Here is a 22,072-nt window from a genome sequence, read left to right as displayed (position 1 = left end):
AGAAAGAAAAATTCAAGTTAATCAAAAGCAAGACATTAAAGCCCAGTGATAGAGTTGCTCAGATAAATGCCTTGTCTCGAGCAGGCAAGGGGTGGGGCAGGGGGAAGGACTCCTCCTTATGGAAGCTTCAAGCTTGTCTAATTTGCACAAACTGTGCCTTGACCATGAATGGGAACAGATAATCTGTTTTGGGTTACTCTCCTTTAGAAAGAGAGAACGTCAAAAGTTATCTCTAAAAGTTCATCATCTTCAGGAGAAAAGGCCATGGCTGTTCACAACCCAGTTATGTTATGGTATCACATAAACCTGCAAAGCACCAGAGACTTTTCTGAAATCAGAAGCATGTAGATTTTTGTGGTATAGAGTTTAGATGACCATGGCACAGATTTTTTTTTTTTTGATTTTTAAAAAAGTTTTATTTTACTTTAGTGCCAACAGCCCTGGCTTTAGCTCAAGCATAACCTTCCAGTAGAAAACACCTTACCATTTTCCTGCTTCTCTCTTTATCTTCCGCACATCTTCCAGGGACACAGAACCATCCTCTTCCCTTTCTATGGGGATGCCAAGCTCTTTCACCAGCCATTCCCCTTCCTCGGACAGATAGCAGCTGTAAGAGGAGAATGGAATAAGAAACCACAAGAGTTGGGAGGGACCCAAAACTGCCAACACAAAACACCCCCAAAGTCCAAACTAAGTAGGACCTTCAGCATGGCAGTTCAGGCAATAGCTCAAGTTGGAGCCAAACAGGTACTTAGAGTGAGCAAATAGCCTTGGGGGTAAACTGTTTAGAGCTAAGTCACATGATCTGGGAAAGAAACATCCCCCCTCTCCTCACACAATATCCTCTTATCATCCTGAAAAAGTTGGTGTCATTAGCAAACTTGGCTGCCCCACTGCTTACTTCTAATTCCAGATCAGTTATGGACAAAAGCACAGGTCCCAGTACCAATTCTTGGGGGGACTCCACTTTCTACATCTCTTCATTCTGAGAACTGTCCATTCATTCCCAAGCTCTGCTTCCTATTCTTTAACCAGTGACTGATCCATAAGAGGACCTGTCCTCTTATCCCATGACTGCTACGCTTACTCAGGAGTTTGGTGCAGTACTGCACCAAAAGCTGTTTGAAAGTCCAAGTATCCAATGTCTACTTGACCATCGCTATGGTCAAGTAGCCAGCATGGTGTAGTGGTCAAGAGCCAGTATGGTGTAGTGGTTAAGAGCAGTGGACTCGTAATCTGGTTAACCGGGTTCGATTCCCTGCTCCTCCACATGCAGCTGCTGGGTGACTTTGGGCTAGTCACACTTCTTTGAAGTCTCTCAGCCCCACTCACCTCACAGAGTGTTTGTTGTGGGGGAGGAAGGGAAAGGAGATTGTTAGCCGCTTTGAGACTCCTTAGGGTAGTGATAAAGCGGGATATCAAATCCAAACTCCTCTTCTTCTTCTTCTATGTTCACTGACATTCTCAAAGACAAAGGAAATACTAATGAGACTTACCCTAAGGTACCACCAGAGAAGAGCCATTTCCCCCAAATGAGATGGAATTGTTCTTTCCAGATATAAAAACTACAGGCAGTAGTATTTTTAATCAATTCTTTGTTGTTTAAAAAATACACTGCCCAAATAAAAGGAGTTGTTTTAATTGATCAAATTTTTTAAAATCAAGCACGCCTTACCGCCGAATCCCTTTTGTAGCAACATACAACTGGCGAGCCTTTTCACTGGCCTGTTGCTGTGTCAGGCGATGGTTGAACTGCATGAGGAGGCGCTCTGCAAAGGGCTGCCCTGCCCCATAGATGCGCCCATAGTTGAACACTTTGGCATGTTCTCGGCTGATCCCCACTGTGGAGGCCGTCTTGCTGTGCAAGTCTGTGGCATTGCTCTTCTTCCCCTGAAGGGTCATCCAGCCAAAAGCTGTGCTGCCTTTGGTGGGGAAAGAAGGGGTTAGTGTGGTCTTTAAGAGGGTGTGGCAAAAGAGGCCTTGGAGTGAAACGGGGCCAGGTGTATCTCCGTAATTCTGTACAGGAACAAAATATGGCACTGGATACAAAATGGAGCTCAGAACCTCAGATGTCAATTAAAAACAAGTTTGTAGTCCTTATGGTTACCTAGATACCATAATGCACACTGTCGGACAATGGTACTTAAACCCTGGGGGATGCCCCACTGTTGCTCCAACTGTTCAGCCTGGGCACAAGCTTGGAAAAAATGCCAGCTACGCAGCTGCCAGAAGTGTGTGTGCATGTGTATTCTGTGCACCTTAGGAGCTTTTGTAAGTGTCTGCTTTTGTCAATAAAGAATTAAACTGCCAGCCATTTGTCCTCCTTGGCTGAGTGAGCTTAGGACACAAATATATGGAAGTCTCTAGACCCCTATAAATTATTTTAAAGAGATATGTTGGTCTGAAGAAGGCGAAAAGTGGAATTTCTAATATGCAGTTTCCGTACTCTCTGTACTGTAAAAATTTACAATAAAAAACTGTATTTCAAAAACAGCATTAGCTATGATAGCTGAAGAGAGCTTTCACATTCTCAGGCAGTAAGTATACCCCTGACTATCAGCTGCTGAAGGAACAGACAGGGAAGGGTCATTGTGAGTGGAAATGCTCACCATGCATGCCAGCAAAATGAGCTTCTCCCAAGACAGCTGCTATCCAAAGTTCCTGGGAATCCACATCAGCTCCAACCAGATGGTAGCCAGAAGGGGCCTGGACCATAGCTTTCAACTCACTGCCCACCCGGTCAGTCTGCAAGACACAGAGAACGTAAGATTCCTGCTAGATCAAACCGAAGAACCACCTAGTCCATCACTGTGTTCACACAGTGGCTAAGCAGGCCCAGAGTGCAATAGCACTCTCCTGCTCATGGATCTATTATTACAGAATCTTCTAGTTACAGCAGTGATAGCCTCAGCTGGTAATTGAAAATCAATGCTCCAAAAATCGAAATAGCTAATAAACTAATTGGACTTTGTAGTAATGAATAAACGAACCAATAAATTATGTTTGCCAGAATGGCTTCTCTATTCCTGTAAATTAGCCAAAGGTGTCTATTTCTTATAGACTGGAATTCTCATTATGGACAAGAAAAGCAGGATGGACATATCTTTGGGCAACTGTATTTCAGTTTCTCTCTCTCAGTAAGCACAAAAAGCATTAGAAAATCCATACATACTCTGGCATTACTGGCTGTCAACCAGGTGGGCTCCACAGCTCGACGAGTTATTGTCCCAGCAGTTACCACCTGTGGCAGGATGGCTCCATAGCTATTCTCCTCGTCGTAGTCTGGGTGCCTACAGAAACATCAGGGTGAGCCCATTTCATATAACATGAGGAAGCCAGCCTTGCTAGTGATCAAGTAGCTACTTGACAGGAACAGCTAAGACTGCAGGTAAACCGACACATCCTACAGAGGTGAAGGGTTCTAAAAGATTTTGCTGGCGTAGCTGCTCAGCAGCTGTTCATGAACATTCATCACTCTTAACTGGCTGTTACTCCTTAGGTAATATACATCTCTGACATTTGCTTGGAATCCAATAACCTGGTGGAGATTCTTGAGAGAATGAAGAACTTATTCCAAGTCATGCTACTAGCCCATCTAGACTTATGGAATAAGTGGCGTGCAAATCTGGTTAAATAAACCAGACTCAGCAGGCAAGTCCTTTGTGAGCCAGAAGTAGAAATGTATCCTGCAATTACTCCAGTATCTGGGATAAAGCCCCGCCCCCCCACACCCAATAGCAAGGACATGGATAGTAATGTTTTTTTGTTTTTTTTATAATATTTATTCAAAATTTAAGAATAAAAAAAAGAAGAAAAGAAGATTACAAAATACAAAATACAAGATACAAAATACAAAAAGAGATAACACCAAAAAATAAAAATAAAAATAAAAGAACTGATTAACCTTTACACAACTTTCTTCCTTTACTTATTTCCTTGACCTCCTCTCACCTCCCAATTTTGTATTCTAATTCAGATCGTTATTTCAGCAAATCCTTAACCTTACTTTCATTTAAGTAGTTTAACATAATATATTACAATTTAACGTCCTCTCTTTTCGTCAATTTCAGCAACTCATCTTTACTTAGTCCTTTATGTCATTTCAACCAAAACCATCTAGTTTTCTTTTTCCAACATCTTTCTAACAGCCCTTAATTTTACAATATTTTTGAAGATATACTTTAAATTTTTTCCAATCTTCTTCCACTCATGGATAGTAATCTGTCAGGGATTCTTTAACTGTGGTTCCTGCATTGCAGGGGGCTGGACTAGATTGCCCTTGTGGTCCCTTCCAATCCTACCATTCTATGATTCTTTGAATATCAGCTGCTCTCCCAAAACAGAATCCTTTTACTTTCACAGCCCAGATAATTTACAGCTTGGCTACACATTACACTTGCCAGGGGAGAGCAGCCTGAACATGCAGAAACTCTGTCTGCTGAGAGCTCAAAAGATTCTCCACCAACAGGCAGCAAAAGCTGGAGGTGATACAAATCAGATAGCAAAACAGGGCTGCTATTTTTCCGCAGGAGCTGGAAAAAGGAGGAACAGGGAAAACTGAGAGGTAGTACAACAGAAATCAACAAAAACGCTGCTTCTGAAAGCAGCCAGTAATGCAACTTGGCAGTCTGATTTGTAAGACTGAAGATCTTTGAAAATAGAGCAGAAAAACAGAAAAGTTTGGAACCTAGACACACCACCTACTCCCAGAGATCAGAAGAGACTTGTGAATGCATCCCTAATTATATTGTATTATTATTATTATTATTAACATCATCATTATTTTAGTTATAAGTCACTTTGGTAACTAAATTTGGTTGGAAAGTGGGGAAGAAATAAAAGGAAAAAAATGACCTTGAGAACATCTCTGTATGTGTACCTGGTCACAGATCGAGGCAGCTCCCCTTTCTTCAACCACACCACCATCTGGGAACTGACAAGACAAAAGGAAAACAAACTTCAGAAAGCAAACAGCAGAAGCTAAAGAACTAATGTCTTGCATTGGTCCTTGTCTCCTTGCCTGAGCACACCAAGTTTCAAGCCCTTAGCAGGCCATGAAAGGAAGAATTGAGCTAAGCTAGCGCTTTACCCAAGTTTCAACAAGCCCAGTAATAAGAACTATACCAAGCCCCCCCCCCAAATAACTAGCTCCCCTGAGCTCTTACCAAATTGAAAATGACTCAGGGGAGGGGGCTCCTCTCTTGTTGCAAAGATTAAAATTTAAAGGTTGGAGTAAAGTATACAAACTGAACGCTTCATGGTACAAGAAGCACATTTACCTTGGTACTGAAAGCAGAACTTGAATTATCACCATACAGCATGGGAGTGGGGATTAAAGTGTCATGCACTTCTGCAGACTGGTAATTTAATTCAAAGGAAGTCACCCCTCACCTGATTCTTTTGTGAGCATTTCTCCAAAAGGAGATCTTCTTGTTGATTTCAAGAGCTTGTGTCCCTTCTGTGGCCCCTATGCCAGCTTTCAGGGTGCCATCCTCCATTTTGGGCAAGAAATCCTTAGCAAATGGGCTTCCAACGTTGTTTTCATTCCCATCCTTTTAACAGCAGGAAATGGAAGTTTGCTTTAGCTCAAGCTATCGGTTATAAAACGGGATTAGCCAGCATAAAACCCTCCTCCCTACTACATATGAAGTTGCTTTAAAGAAACCCTTAATGGTCCAGTCCAGCAGCATCTATTCTGACCAGCAGCGACTCCGACAACAGGATTATGGCCTCCTTAACACTGTGAAATGTTAAAAAAGCAATGCCTTGGAGCATGGGTAGAAAGCATTTCCTTTCCCAAGGAACAATCCTTAACACCACTCAGAACATCTGGCAATAAGGATACAGTGGTACCTTGGGTTAAGTACTTAATTTGTTTCGGAGGTCCGTACTTAACCTGAAACTGTTCTTAACCTGAAGCACCACTTTAGCTAATGGGGCCTCCTGCTGCTGCCGTGCCGCCGGAGCACGATTTCTGTTCTCATCCTGAAGCAAAGTTCTTAACCTGAAGCACTACTTCTGGGTTAGCGGAGTCTGTAACCTGAAGCGTATGTAACCTGAAGTGTATGTAACCCGAGGTACCACTGTAAAGACTTTTAGGTCACAAACTGCATTTTCCAGGCCGTGGCACCTCTTGCACATACTTTGTTCTATTCAGGAAAGAAATATTACATTTCCAATAGAATTTAGTAAGAGGCTTCATTTCAGTGGCAAAGGTGCATAGCCTTGAGAGGTCTATAAAACCATAACTACATTCTCCCCCCCCCCCCCCACAAGGATATTAGAAAAAAGAAAAATAATCAAGTGGGGGAAAATTAGTGTATACTCAAGGGGGTGGGGGGATGTTCCTTGTGTGGTGTTTAACATCCTCCATATATCACAGACACTTTATTGCATATATACTTTAATGCATTTCTGATTTTAAAGTTCAATTAACTGAATTCGAGAAAATTATCAATTTATTTCTATATACAAGAAATTCCTGCTCACCTTGTGAGGTAGCCTAAAAAACCAGCACCCAGGGATATTGACCTCATTGTAAGGACCATTGCCATGGTGATAATCAGGATGACTCTTTGAATGGTCCAGCTCATCCTGTTGGCAAACCAATGTAGGGTTAGTTGGACCTGAATGTACAAGGATGTACAAGAAAACAAAATAGACAACTCAAGATGTAGGAATGCCCCACCTCATAAAGGCAAAGCAAAAAAGCGTGTAGAGAAGCATTATTGATTAGCTATCTGAATGATGTTTTTACCATTCATGCCAGCAGGGCCTCAACCACCTCTGTCATATTTAAGAGGAACAGTCACCAAAAAGTTGGGAAAATAGATCCCTCTCAATCTTTCTAGGAACTCTTGATGCTGCTTTCAAAATTCTGCAATGCTTGATGCCACCAATTTGCTATGGTTCCTCCCCTCCCATTATACCTAAGATCAGGGTTGCTGGAGTAGACAAAGGGTTTGGGGCACTTGGGAACGCTCTTCCTACTACCTCCCCAATCAGAAGAGCCCCTCATTCAGGCTTTCGCCCAGCAGTCTCAAGATCCACTACTCAAAGCACACAGGTTTAGGCAATACATGAGTACCGATTTCCCCTCAATTACTGTTTTTCTCTTGAAGAGGTATACCATTACCTCGCTAAATTGCTTGGTTACAGGATCTGAATCCATCTCCATCTCCGCACGGCTGAGCTCTTCAACCTGGCATGAGGGAAAGAGATCTCTTTAACAGCTAAGCTCATTCTCCCCTCCCACATCTACTCATTTTCCTGATCCTCATCTGACCAAGAAGGTCTTTCCCAAGTGACAAAACAAAAACTCTTTGCGTGTAGAAACCTAGCTTAGCTTCATCCTTGACATGCTAGTTTTCTGTATCCAGCGAGTTTTCTTTTTTAATATGGAGAGAAATCACTTATGCAATGCCTTTACCAGTTACCTGAAATTGTACAGTTTAGCAAAAACTGTGCCACATAATTCTAATGATCATGTATCACAGTTCTGAGACACACAATTTGTACCTTATGCCAGAAAGTGCTATTTTCTGTTAACATGAGCTCTTCTTCCAGCGTGGTGTCCAGTGAGATAGATTGCTCTTTGCCTTTCTCCTTGCAGTGTACATGGTACAGATGCTCAATAACCCTACAGTTAAGGAGAAAGTAGTTTTGCTTTCACTGAATACAGCAAATTGTCTTATTTCTTGACCCCATTTGCAAAGCAATGCTAAACTTTGCCACAAGAATGTTACGTAACAAGGAGATTGGTGCACTGGGCCTGCTCACTTTAATGAAAGTAGTTTTTCACTGAAGGATGTTGAGGACTTCACACCTTTACTCATTTGCAGATATCAGACCTAAAAATATCTTTCTTTTTTGCAATTGGCTATCGTTCAGCCATACAGAAGTGAGATGCTCCTATGCTGACATTTCTACATCCAGACAAGCAAGAGGCATTATTGCCATTCATGAACAAATTCCACTCAGGCAAAACAACTGAAGGATGGAGTAGCCTGGAGAGAGTCCAGGAGACAGAGGCCTGGAGTTTGGTCCCCCAGGTCTGAAGTTCCCCACCCCTGCTTTACAAGGCCTAGCTCTTACATGTCATTCTCCAGGGCTAGGGAACATTTCTTACGTCTCACTGCAATTCACTGTGAGGCTGAAAGAAGAGAAGGAAGAAAGGAGGATGCAGAGGGGGTGAAGAAAGAGCTGTGAGTGGTGGGGGGCCCTACCCCCATCTTTTGGACCCCCTGGGAAACTCAACAAATCTGTTATACCCAGAACTGTGTGTGCTGAGTGCAGCTGAATGGGACACAGCTGTAGGCAGCCCGAGGAAGTACCATCTACCTTGGGCCTGCTCAAAAAAACCACAAATTTTGCATTACGGCTCCTAAGATCAAAGAGCATGTTTTCATCTATTTTGGGAGACAACTGGATGTCATTTTGAATCAAGACGGCAGACTGAACCTTTTGCCCTGATTTTAGTCACAGATTTCTAAACTGAACTCTTCCCACCCCCTTTTTTTGAACCGGAAAGCATCACAGAACAATGAATGAAATGGAATGATGTGTGGACAATCCAGTATAAATCCACTACTACTGCGTAAATATATGTTGCAGAACACACCCTGAAAAATCCACCTGGACGATCCCTGAAAGGTACCAAAGTGAATAAATGATGCTCTCTCCTGCTGAGAGCACTTTCTCTGCTTGTCTTTGGAGGCAACTGCTTAGGTCGGAAGCAGATTAAAGTCATCACGCCTGCAGGGTACAACAAATGGGCTACGAAAGGAGGTGAATCTCCTGGGGAACCATGCATGCAACTGCATTTGCTCACCTTCATCCTTTTTTTAAAACTTGCCTCTCACAATTCTCCCCTCTTTTGGGTTCCAAGTATAGCTCTGGTGGCAGAGACTCAGTAGTGCTTTATTCACTAAGCATAATCAACAATTCTCCCCTCTTTTGTTACCTTTGCGTCCTACCTCTTCCTTTGCTGCCTTCCACTGCAAACTCAACAATTTTAAACTATAAACTCCTTAGGGTAAGGACCTCTCTTTTTTGTGTGACTGTATGATGCAATGCATACAGCGATTGCACTCCATCAAATAATATTACAGTGGTGCCCCGCAAGACAAATGCCTCGCAAAACGAAAAACCCGCTAGACGAAAGGGTTTTCCGTTTTGGAGGTGCTTCGCAAAACGAATTTCCTATGGGCTTGCTTTGCAAGACGAAAATGTCTTGCGAGTTCCTGCGGGTTTTTTTCCCTTTCCCCCCCTTTTTCTAAGCCGCTAAGCCGCTTATCCGCTAAGCTGATAAGCTGCTAAAAGCCGCTAAACTGCTAATAGCGCTAATAGCGCTAAGCCGTCAATGGGCTTGCTTCGCAAGACGAAAAAACCGCTAGACGAAGAGAATCGTGGAACGGATTCTTTTCGTCTTGCGAGGCACCACTGTATTGCTAGCAACAATTATAGACCATGGCAGCTTTGTTGCTCTCTTCACCCCAGAATGCACTTCTTACCTGAAGGGGCAAGTAGGCAAGTCAGCATCTGGAGTCCCCTCTGGCAGGTTGTCATTCCTCCCAGGCACCAGGTAACCCCAACCATATTTCTCAGAGTAGTGCAATGGAAAGCCATCCCAGGTGAGCCTCATGAGCTTTGGGGTCACTCTCATCTGAAGGCTGATAAGGCTGGGCCCAGGCACCCAGCTGGGATCATCCAGTCTCTGGCACAGCTTACGATACCACCTATGCAAGGGGAGAGTAGACCACAAAGTCAACACAAAGCTTTCCTCAATAATGTTAGATAATTGGTTGTTCAGATTAAATTTTATACCAAATTGCTCAAAGGCCTTCACCAAGGAGCTGTATGGAAATCCATTAAATAATAATTACATCTCCTGTCAAGAGTTGATTTTACACAGTTTAACAAAAGCTACCTCCTCTGTCACTGATGCTTCCAGGTGGCCTGCTCCTTTTTTAAAGTAGAGAACTTTTCCAATCGAGCTGCTAATGGGAGACTCTGGTTGCTGACTCTCTTCTCAATACATTAAAACCTGGATGGCACTGACTCAGCTACTAGGGGAGTTTGACTACATAGAAGCATGTCTCATTGCAGGTAATTAATTATAGGGGGGCTTCCATTCTACAATGCTATGCTTAGTTAGCAGCAGTAGTAAACTTTTTTCAGGCTGAGGGCTGCACTGGCTTATGGCCAACCCTTGGAGGGAGGGGTTACGTGTGAAACTGGGTGTGGCCAGTGTAAGAAGTGGGTGTGGCCAGAGCTGCCATTCAAAAGGCTGCCTTCTGAGAGACTTTCCCACCAGCCATTCTACACTATTGAAAATAATTATTCAAAATTCATTATTAAATTTAATCATTTTTAAAAGAGGTTGAATTTGGGGAGACTTGGGGATCATAAAATACTTTTGTGAGGGTTGGATGTGGGTTGTAAGTTAGCCACCCGTAATCTTCACTATACTACATAGGCCTGTGACCTTGCCAACGGAATTCTGTATGTTTACAGCAAACGGAATAATTCAGACAAAGAAGTGGTTGTTTGACCAATCATCTTGCAAATCAAACAGTTCTAACTTTTAGACAAAAAACATCCACTCAGCATGACAGGAATGTTAAAATTTATTTTACCCTTGTTTAAATGCCAACTGTAAAGTAGGTCTACTTCGAAGGAATGGGGGTAAATCTATGTCTAAGCTGCACACTTTTGATAACAGGTGGAGGCTCTTGTGGGCAAATGATCTATATAAAAAAAATCCATGCACATTGAAAACTAACATATTAGAAGACTAAACTGGAATTCTTCTTCCTGACAAAGAGATGAACAAAAGGTCCTAGAAGGGTCACTGTCTACAACTTCCCTTTAGTAACGCACCCTGGATGGCCAGGCAGGTGCTGAATTCTCTTTGGCTGCAAAGCTACAGTCTCCTTCAGACGGTCCAAGCACAATCGGCTCTCAGGGAGTTGCTGTTCTTCCTCTTCAGTTGGGGGTCCTGGATCTGTTTCCATGATACAACAAATCAGAAAGGAATTATTTTTCAGTGAGTACAGTTGTTGACAAGGCTGTTTTCTAACCACATACATATTACGTCAAAGAGCTTAAGAATCTACGTGGACACAGTTATTTGGTGGCCTGCAAAGCCTATAATCCAAAGCAGAATTTGACAGCTAGCAAATTTCTAAAACTCTTAATGGCCAAGAGGAATTCAAATACATGAGTGTTTAACGCACAGTAACCCAGGGAAGAGTAGAAATGTAACTTTAATGGTCAGGAGAGAAATGTTTTCTTGCTGAAATGTGTCAGTTCCGTAACACTCCATAGTTCTTATGTTCCTCCACTGCCTCTATATTGCACTCCAAACACCTGTGTATTCCATATTTATCCTCCAAGACTGTAATTAAGAAATAAATAAAAATGCAACACCACAGACACCCTTTTTAAAACAGCACCTCTGGGATCTCAGGACTTTTTAAGATTCTCTGGTAATACTATCGTACTTTGAAATCACTTGAGAGCTGGATGCAAAACATTCTGCCTGCAATACACACACACTGAGGTACGTATTTCAGGCTCGTAAATAAGATTTTAAAAGATGCTTGCTCCTACCCAATTGCAAAGACAGCTTAGTGGAAGGGATCTGGATCAAGGGTAGATTACATGCTTTGGATCCAAGAGGTAACAGGTTCAACCCCTAGCATCACCAGGTGCGGCTGGAAAGAACCCAGGAGAGCTATTGCTAATCCGTACAGACAATGCTAAACCAGATAGACAAAAGATCTCATTCCATCTAAGGTATATTCTTTCTCTCTCTTTCTGATTCAGATATAGGAGAGAAATGTTACAACTGCCAGTAGACAGTGGGGACATCTGTGATTTGCTGTGTGCTAGCAAGCTAGTAGTCAATTATGATGATGTTCTTACCTTCCTGCCACTCCAGCATGGAGGCTTTTTCCACGGCTTTGGGCAGTTCATCATAACCATCTTCATTCTTCTTCTTCCCAATTTTCTTCTTCTTTTGCTTAAATTCCTGGAGATCCCACTCTAGATCCCACAGCCAGGGATCAGATTTGTACCTGTTTTGATACATCAGACCAACCACCACGGGTTAATTTGAAGAATACTTTTTCCAATTTCCATCCATGAGATCTTGGTCTACAAGCTCCTGTTTATTTACAGCAAGGGAGAAGAGCTGAAAGGGTACTTTTCTCCACCATGTCATAGCAACAACTTCTCAGTTTATCTACATGCACCCACTGCTGAAACTGTGCCAAACAAATTATTTTACTAAGTAGTAGTCTGCTTAATGAAACAGTATTGCATTTCACAAAACCCGCAGTCTCAATTCTATCTCAACCTTGCAGTCTTCCTTTAGGCGAATTGCCCCCCCCCACCCCCAAGCATACTGCAGATTTTAATGCCAGAACTAAATGTCAGCTGAAACTGTGGTCTGAGAACCCAGTTCTCCAACTGCAAAGATGAGGGGGAGATGTGGCTGATGTGCATGCATCTTTAACTCTTCCACATTTCCCCTTTTCATCTTCTGTCCTGGTCTACCTCCTCAGCTGAGTTTCCCTGAGATGTAGCAAGCATGCAATTGGGGTCCCAACCAGAGGGAGGGTTGAGTGCTGCATCCTCCTTCCAGCTCTGTTTCTGCTTCATAGTGTTCTCTCCTGCCACTGCTTAATGGAGAGCCAGGTCTTCACCAATTATGAAGCTCTGGCTTAAGCAGCAGTGCACTGTAACAGTGATTATGATAATACCCCCACCTTTCCTCATGAAGCAGCTGGCAGGCATTGTCAGCTAGGTTCATCAAGGATTTCTTCATCTCCTTTTGCAGCTCCTCATAAGTGACCTGAGCTTCATCCAGGTACCTCTCCCAGTTCTGATTGACAGGAAGGTAGGAGACTCCCATTTCCAGCATCCCTGCAAATGTGACAGGATGGGGACACCTAACCAAGAAACAGAAAAGAGGGTAATAACAGAGTGGAGCCAGAATGTTGGAAGCAACTGGACTAAGCTATGTAAACTAGGCATTTGTTGACCTTACAATACAATGGAAGCAGATCGTAAGAGCCTGTCACACTATGCATGACCAACTGACAGAACCAAGGATGGATCCATGTACAGTGGTGACCTGCAAGACGAACGCCTCGCAAGACGGAAAACCCGCTAGACGAAAGGGTTTTCCGTTTTGGAGGCACTTTGCAAAACGAATTTCCCTATGGGCTTGCTTCGCAAGACGAAAATGTCTTGCAAGTTCCTGTGGGGTTTTTCCCCTTTCCCCCCTTTTCCTAAGCCCTAAGCCGCTTATCAGCTAATCCGCTGATAAGCCGCTTATCAGCTGATCTGCTAAAAGCCGCTAAACCGCTAATAGCGCTAATCCACTAAGCTGTCAATGGGCTTCCTTCGCAAGACGAAAAAACCGCTATACGAAGAGCCTCACGGAACGGATTAATTTCGTCTTGCGAGGCACCACTGTAGATGAAAGTCTGAGGCCACATTGCTAGGAACAAAGTCCAATAGCTGAGAGCACTGATCTGGGTAACAGATGGACCCCTTCACTCTCTCTCATATGTGCATGGATGTCATTAATTCATTAATAAAGCAAATTAAGTTCTGGAATTGGGGCGCTCTTTTTTTATAGCAAAGTCAAAAGTGTACTCTTTACTCCTGACATTGGGCAGTCCGCAAGGACAGATTGCCCACAAGGGTTATTCCTCCCACCTGGTGGAATGAGATTCCACAAGAGACAAGACATTTTGTGCCTACTCCCACCCCCAAGGTTTTTGCATTGTACAAGCTTTCCCCTAACATTCTCTCTGCCCATCACAACAGATGTTTTATTTAATATGATAATCTAGTACAGTGGTACTTCGGGTTACAGACACTTCAGGTTACAGACACTTCAGGTTACAGACTCCGCTAACCCAGAAATAGTACCTTGGGTTAAGAACTTTGCTTCAGGATGAGAACGGAAATCGCGTGGCGGCGGTGTGGTGGCAGCAGGAGGCCCCATTAGCTAAAGTGGTACCTCAGGTTAAGAACAGTTTCAGGTTAAGAATGTACCTCCAGAATAAATTAAATTCTTAACCTGAGGTACCACTGTACATTGTTTGGTGTAGTAACTCACAGAATTATTTGGCTCAGTTTTCCAACGTGCATTGTAAATTCTGGTTAACGATTATCTGTGTTTCTTTCACTAAGAAATTTTGGATATGCACTTGTACCACTTCTGAAGAATTAAGATCCTTGGGGAGATACTGCTTCTTGTTTCCTTCTCGCAAAATTGTAACACTGGTTGATTTGTACTGATACTTTACCACCACGCTTAACCTTGCAAGTTTTATCTGTATCTAAAGAAGGGTGAGACCAGAATCCCTAGCAAAGTAAAGTGTAAAGGGGTTTATTGATAATCTAACACCATCTTGTACTTAAGATGCTTCTGACACATAAAGGCAACCTAACACTATTGGCTAACCCAGAGCAAGCTATCAAATAAATGGACACACCATAAAAAAGAATTCCACATTTCAGAACCCCCCCCCCCCCACCACCACAAATATTCACCTTTCCAAGAAGAGAGGAAGCTGCTCCTGGAATACTTCATAAGTAGCCTGGACATCAAGGGCACAATATCTCATCAGGTCCTTGGAAGGGAGACAGAGAGAATAGAGGGAATGGGAGAATAAATTATGTACACCTGTATCAAAAGCCACATTCTACTAAGTCACACCATCGGTCAGTCTATCCTAGTATTCTCCTCTGACTGGCAAAAGAGCTCCAGATTGAAATCATACATCTTTCCCAGGTATACCAAGACTCTTTCCTTCACACTAGAGACGCCAGACTTTAAACATGGAACATTCTACATGCAAAGAATATGCTCTACAACCGAGAAGTGGTCCCTTGATTCCTTCCCTTAAAAAGTACCATCCTATAGATTATCTCCCTACCTGGAAGTTATTCCTGATGTCATTCATGCTCCCTTTGACAAAGAGTTCCCGGGCTTCTTTCTCCAGTGGCTGGCCTCCAACATATAAGGCATGCACATCTACTAGATTGTTGATGCTACTAATGTTCACCCAGTCCCAGGAGGCAACCTGCAAGGTAGTAAGGCAGCAGAGGAATGACTAACTATTCCACAAACCCCAAAAATGCCCACTTTTGGATGGAAAACATTTAAAAACATTTAAGAAACCATCAGATTGGGTCCTCAATCTATAGGAATAAGACTTCAATTATGATTAATTCTAACCCTCAGAATGACACAGAACATCTACACAGTCCAGGATCTTTACAAGAATGGCAAGTCCTAGGAGACCTTGTCTACACATGTGAATGAGGCGGCAGAAAGTTGAGATGGAATTTTGAACTGCATTATTGCAGACAAATAATTCCAGTTTTGAATGTTCGGAGGATTGCCTATTGTCAGGGAACTGCCATCGGAAAGACAGGTGGTGGAGGGGTTCTCAGAAGTCAGGAGAGACTCAGCAGTGGCGGAAGGCAGCAGCAGGGGGAGAGTGGGAAATCAGGGAGAGAGAGAGACGAAGGAATGGCTCAGGGAGTCTTCCAGCGATAACAGCGGAGAAGTCTCAGGTCCTCCCATAGGTACACCCACTCCTCGCCGGAAACTGTCGCGCCGAGAATCTAGACGACGCGTTTCCGTCAAGGAGCTTTTATGCTGGAGTAGATTCTGTAAACGCCCACTGTCGGATTCTGCCAGCGACTGAGGGAGCCATGCTTAAGGGCTCCGCTAAAAAACAGAGCCTTGCTAAGTTGAGATAACTCTGAGGGACTAAGCTTTACGCACAAGCAGCTCATCATCCCATCACACCTATGAAACAATGACAATGCAAGAGGCAACAGAAGTCCATATTACTTAACAAAACTTTTCTCACATCTAGGATATTGCCAATCTCCTTCATGCTGGCTCTGCACTTCTCCCCTCTACTACCAATTCAGAATGCTTTTGCAAAAAAAAAAAAAAAAATATTCTCCCAACTGTCTATGGTGATCTCTGTCAGTCTTCTACTAAAAACCCCATGGTGGTGGAACTGCATTTTGCAACTTTAGTAAGAGACAAAATTGTACACATTAAGACATGCAATTATGAGGAAGACATGCAATTAGTTATTTTGGAAGAGAGAAATAAAGTGTTCAATCCCAGCTAATGTAACCTCAGGTATAAAAACGACATATCTATCTACCTCTTTCTCCACTCCTCTCATAGGACAGAGTATTAAAAACCAGTTATTCAAGTGGTTCCCATGTTATATATAAGTATGACTTGATCAATGTTGCTGAATGTAGAGCCAGAAAGGACTCTGACACCCAAAACAAAAAAATAGTTTAAAAAAACTTAAAATGGGTTGGAAAGGAGTTTGACTTCTCAATGTGTACATACACATTGATCTTTGTTTCACTGTCACCTCTAGACAAATGGGATTTGTTAGTTTGCGAAACAATATAAAATCCTAAAAATCTGTTTACCGGAGACCAAAGAGGAGCTAGCATGCACACCACAAGCAGTAGTCCTTCTTCCAAACTGCCTTCTGGTCTGGGGGGGGACAGGGACATCTCCAGTTCAATATACGCTGGAGTACATTACAATCTTATCTAGTGCTGCCGTTGGGGCGGCTTTGTCAAGAAACAGAGGGATTTGCATGCAACTCCTCTGTGCCTTTCCAACTCACCTCAGGGCCATCAGTTTTACTCCGTGTTTTCTTGATATGCTGCTGCACCTGCTGCTGCCCTCTTCTCTTGCCATGTTTTGCTGCCATCCACAGGCTGCGTTGGAATCCTGTTAGCCCGGAGATGGCCATGTGCATACTCATGGTGTCCAGGAAACGCATCTGGGAGCCCTGAAATAGTTGTTTTAATGTCACAAACACTGCCATTTCGACACTCATTTACACAAAGAGCCATACATGGCAAACCAAAAAATAACATGGTATAGCTCTTGTTATAAGCTAAAGACACCTCTTTATACCCTAGCCTACAACATCTAGGATATATATGCTATGAGGGCCAACCCTCTTCTTCCTATTGTGAATTATTTTAACTAGTTTTAAAGTTACAGGTATATTTTTATATTGTTATAGCCTGCCTTGGGATCTCATGGTGAAGTGCAGGTAGGAAATCCAGTAAGCAACAATAATGAGGCAGCCTGGAGGATAAAAGAGTATTACAGTGGTGCCTCGCAAGACGAAAAACCCGCTAGACGAAAGAGTTTTCCGTTTTTCGAGGCGCTTCGCAAGACGAATTTCCCTATGGACTTGCTTCGCAAAACGAAAACGTCTTGCGAGTCTTGCGAGTTTTTTCGCTCCCCCCCCTTTTCTAAGCCGCTAAGCCGCTAATAGCCGCTTAGCCACTTAGCTGCTAATAGCGCTAATCCGCTAAGCCACTAATGGGGGTGCTTCGCAAGACGAAAAAACTGCAAGAGGAAGAGACTCGCGGAACGAATTATTATCGTCTTGCGAGGCACCACTGTACATAGAACTTGCTATGATGTATGTTCAGGAACAGGTCAACTGAAGGTCAAGTTCAGCATCATGTCTTATCAACAGAAGCCAAATAGATACTTCAGGAAGGGATCACAGGCAGGGTGTGATGCCAAGATTCAAACTCAGAGTTCACAATTTAACTACCCTGCTATCAGGTGAAATTCTAACCGAACGGCTCATACCCAGACTATACATTCTATCTCTACCCTGAGGATTTGAAATTCTGACTGCAGCATCTCTCCTGCAAAGCAGCATCAGAGTGGTGAGCAGGAGGGAAGGGTGGTGCTTAACCCTTCCCTCTTCTGCCTCTTTCCACCCGCAGCTCCTTCCCACAACTACTTTTTCTCCAGCTAGGATTCCAGACTCATACATCTGATCCAAAGAAGAGCTTGAAACCTTGCTGGAGAGAAAAGCAGCAAGTGAATGAAGCATTAATCACCCCTCCTCCTCATGTACGGATTTCCCCTTGCAAATAGTACCCCTTCTGACAGCAGATTGCAGAGAAGCAATGGCTGGGTTTTAAAGATACAAGGCAATAGCAGAACACGTAGCTCTATCATTAGACAAACAAACAAGGACAGCTGCTTTGTTTGCAACTGCAGCATCAAAGATTCACAAGGACTTTGTAATAATAATAAAAACCTAGCTAACTGCTGTGTGAAAAATTTTGCTTCAATACAGATCTAATATTTGATCTGCTAAGCTTCATTTCTACAAGTATTTATTTGTATCTTGTTTGTTGTGCAATTTCCTAACAGCTATGGCTCATGGCTATAACAACTGAATTGATACATGCTACCACATCTAGCCTTCAGCCACCAATAACAGCTTGCATACAAGAAGAAAGTAAGCAGAACAGATTGGAAGACAAAGATGACTTACCTGAATCAGGTACTGTTCTTTGATGTGCGCACGGTCAAAAGAGACATTGTGACCCACCACCAGCCTCTCTTGCCAATCCTGCTTGGCAAGGCTGCTGCTCGTTTCCAGAGGGATGAGATCTGACAGAGTCAACTGGCTGGACCATGTGTACCGTTCCTCTAACAGTCGCTTGCTACACCATGAGTACCTGGGGAGCAAACACACCCAGCTGTGTGAACTAAAGCACTCTTTCCAGGGCACTATAGAACACGTGAACCCACCTTCATTTCTTTCTAGACCTGAGAATTAGTAATTTCAGAAAGAACACTGCAGCATTGCACTCATTTTAACACCCTTATCAATTTCATTTTTTGAAAAAAAAGTTACAATCCTAAGAAGATTTACTACAGAATGAATCTTGTTGAACTTAGTGGGAGATGCTCTGGAGCCAGCACACTTAAGATCACACTACAAGAGCACCTACCTTTTAAAACAACTTTGATTTTAACACCTGTGCTTTGGGGGAGGGTTCCCCAGCTATATGTAAAGCTTGTCAAAACCAAATGGGCACATTCACACAGATGACTAACCATGTAGAGCAGTGTCCAAATAGATCAGGTTCCCAGCAGCTATCACACTGCCAGAGAAGACAAGGACATGCTCATATTAAGAACCTAACATCAAGAATTTGGTGCCTCTTGTTTGGCTCTTCCCTCCCAAAACCCTTTTTTGCTTTCATGCCACGTCTTTGTAATCATAGGGGCAAATAATGTGTTATTTTATTAATTTTTAAGTTGCTTTGTGAGCTTTTCCAACTGAAGAGCAGGGTAAAAACACTTTGAATCATCACCACCAGCATTTATTTATTTTATTTTAAAATTTTAATTTAACATAGGCCACATATTGTATACGTGTACTGAAGAGATAGCTAAACTAGGATTCATAAGATGAAGTTCTTTAGAAGTTCAAGAAAACAAGGAAAATACAGCCTCTTTTTCAATTCTCACTTTGCTTTGAAGAAGTTTAGGAGGTGAGAGTTCCAGTGTTCTAATTTAACACGTCTCTGACCGTCCCACAGCATCTGTGCACAACCCACAAATCTGGTTAGGAATTTTGTGAGTCAACAAAGAGGGCTTCCTCCAAATATATAAAGGAAGGTCACACAACCCCCTCCCGCCAATGCAACATTAATTGTCTCTTCTTCATAAGCACAGTTTCTTGTTCTTGCTCTTTTACAAAAGCCCAGGAAACTCTAGGTGGAAACATTTATTCTCATTCTGGCACTCTTTCAACAACAGAACCCCAGAAGAAAAGATAGCAGCATGATGTATAAGCGGGAGGGGCGTTTCAGCCCAAGGGCCACATTTCTCTCTGGACAAACTTCTGAGGGCAACATGCCAGTGGTGGGTGGGACCAAAGGCAAACACTGGCAGAGCAACAAATACAAATTGTACTTTTGTACCGTAAGCTAATTACAGGAAAGCAAGAAACATTATCAAAGCGCAAGGACACATTTCAATCATTAAAAAAAAGGGGGGATATGAAGCAGGGCCAGGGAGTGGTATAGCCTTCAAGGGCCAGAAAGAGACCTGGAGGGCTGCATGGAACTGAGGTTCTCCAGCCTTGCCCTATGGTATGAGACCTGGAACTGAATAAGAACAGGAAGAAGTGGTCTGTTAGAAAGATGTGCGATGCTGATTGATCAGGGGCCTTTGGCCAAAAAGTGGTATATAGGAATAAACCAATGAAAAATGAAAAAAGTATTTTGGGACACTGGGGATAGAAGTAGTGGGACACCGACTAGGTCATGTTGTTGTTGCCTAATAGGTTCTATTTTTACACAAAGTTTGTAGGAACAAAAACTTTCACCCTTTTACCAGAGCTGTCGGCATCTTACCAGGCATTTGAGGAAACAGCTACTGCAAGCGTAGGGCATTGGCCTGCATTCATGCACACTTCCACATCAAAGACCAAGGCCAGTTCATCAGGGAAATCAACAGCTGTCTTCTCCCCACTGGGTTCATATCGTGTCCACCCAGATTTCCAAGCCCACTCCAGGGGCACTGGTGGGATACCAAACTGAAGTAGTTCCTTAGCAGCCTCCAGATATGGGAGGCTCTGCTTCTGTGCCAAGATACGGAAGTGCTCATCGATGTTGGCCCCATACAACTGGGGCAGCTGCAATTCCACATCAGGAAGTGTAGTTGTCTCTTTGCCCCACAAGTCATGCTTCTGCAAGTGTGCCACACTCTTCTGGATGTCTTCCTCTGAATATTCAACCTGGGCACCCCGGAAAATCTGCTCATGAAGATGCTTAGAAAGCATCTGGATGCCAAGTGGATTGATGCGTTGCTGTTTGGGGACAGAACCAGTATCTTGTGCCATCTCCTGAACCAGGTGGCTGGCAGAAGAACCCGAGGACCATCTCGGCATTCCCCGTAATCTGAATGGACCTGTATTCCACACCAAGCGCTTCATCTTCACTAGAAATGAGCAGCATGGAGGATACAGAAGATCTATCAGGAGACAAAAAGTATTAACAGAATTGAGGTTTCGTGTAGAATTTTTGCCATCTTCCTGCCCAAGATGCCGGGCACAAAGTGTTTAAGTTGTGAAGTGCCTAGACAAGTGTTCCAGATTCAGACAAAGGATTCAAAACCTCACTCCTCCACAAAGCTTGCAAAATGACTTTGGTCAAATGACTATCTTTCAGTCAGACTGACTTCCCAAGGTTCTTGTGAGGGTAAATGAGGATATGTATAGGAATGGAAGACAAGCCTGCTGGATCAGGGCAACTGCCAATCTAGCCCAGAATCCTGTTCTCAAAGTGGCCAGACAGATGAGCACAAGAGCACTCTCCTCTCCCCTGGTTTCTAGTGACTGGTGTTCAGAAGCATTGCTAACTCCAGCTGTGGAGGCAGAGCATAGCCATCATGCCCACTAGCCATGGAGAGCGGCCAGGAATTTGTCTCCTGTTGTAAAGCCAAGTTGGTGGCCATCACTACTTTCTGTGGGAGAGAGCTCCCTAGTTTTAACTATGTGCCACGTAAATAAATACAGGTGTCCAGAGCCCTCTGGAGGGTGAAATAGAAAAGCAGTCCATAATATCTGTGACTGCTAAGAACAGCCCCTCCCAACCCTACAATTCTATGAAAACAATTAGGATTATACTTGTCTTCTTGAGATGATGATGATAACAATAATTTTAGTATATGCCACCCATCTAACTGGGTTGCCCCAGCCACTCTGGGTGGCTCCTGACTATTAAAAACACAGTAAAAACACCACCACCAACACTTTGGACACCAAATGTCCAGAGGGCATAAGAAAATAGTTCTGATTCCCAACTCACCCCCCTTCCAAAAACGAAAAAAGATATACCGGTATCTACAGATTATCTCAACATTTTACCTACCCCCCTCAGTTTAGCTTCTTTTCCACGCCACCCAAAGGAGCTAATATTTATTCTCCTCACCAGCACCACAACCCAAAAGGGGCGCCCACAAATTATCCCCTTCCTCAAATTGGGCTATTTTACCCCCTCCCCCCAAAAAGACTACCCCTCCTCACAAAAAATGGGGTGGGGGAAGGGGGAAGTAGCTATACAGCACCACCACCACCAGCAACCCCCACCGCCCGCCCCCTTTCGTGGGTACACGAAGCACCCAAAACACCATGAGGTGATTTTTGCCCACGACCCC

At 43.3% G+C, this 22,072-nt stretch overlaps 1 protein-coding gene across 1 annotated transcript in view; it reads right to left on the bottom strand.

Annotated features, from left to right (window-relative positions):
• POLG (DNA polymerase gamma, catalytic subunit) overlaps window positions 1-22,072 on the bottom strand; it is a 27,434-nt gene extending 5,362 nt beyond the window's left edge. Inside the window, exons 1-19 of the mRNA XM_079954197.1 lie at window positions 21,787-22,072; window positions 20,269-20,887; window positions 18,393-18,579; window positions 16,701-16,868; window positions 14,961-15,107; window positions 14,575-14,654; window positions 12,774-12,956; window positions 11,929-12,080; window positions 10,882-11,005; window positions 9,513-9,737; window positions 7,519-7,639; window positions 7,136-7,201; window positions 6,490-6,594; window positions 5,392-5,552; window positions 4,880-4,933; window positions 3,173-3,290; window positions 2,610-2,745; window positions 1,676-1,922; window positions 485-607 (exon numbers count right to left, since the gene is read on the bottom strand). Of these exons, the coding sequence (XP_079810323.1) occupies window positions 485-607; window positions 1,676-1,922; window positions 2,610-2,745; window positions 3,173-3,290; window positions 4,880-4,933; window positions 5,392-5,552; window positions 6,490-6,594; window positions 7,136-7,201; window positions 7,519-7,639; window positions 9,513-9,737; window positions 10,882-11,005; window positions 11,929-12,080; window positions 12,774-12,956; window positions 14,575-14,654; window positions 14,961-15,107; window positions 16,701-16,868; window positions 18,393-18,579; window positions 20,269-20,849 (2,978 nt within the window). The 5' untranslated portion in view covers window positions 20,850-20,887; window positions 21,787-22,072. The remainder of the gene's footprint in view (window positions 1-484; window positions 608-1,675; window positions 1,923-2,609; window positions 2,746-3,172; window positions 3,291-4,879; window positions 4,934-5,391; window positions 5,553-6,489; window positions 6,595-7,135; window positions 7,202-7,518; window positions 7,640-9,512; window positions 9,738-10,881; window positions 11,006-11,928; window positions 12,081-12,773; window positions 12,957-14,574; window positions 14,655-14,960; window positions 15,108-16,700; window positions 16,869-18,392; window positions 18,580-20,268; window positions 20,888-21,786) is intronic.

Source organism: Podarcis cretensis, assembly GCF_951804945.1.
Source record: "Podarcis cretensis genome assembly, chromosome: 14".
In the NCBI taxonomy this organism is placed as follows: domain Eukaryota; kingdom Metazoa; phylum Chordata; class Lepidosauria; order Squamata; family Lacertidae; genus Podarcis; species Podarcis cretensis.
Note: the sequence above shows the minus strand (reverse complement) of the source record. Positions and strands in the feature narration are given on the sequence as shown.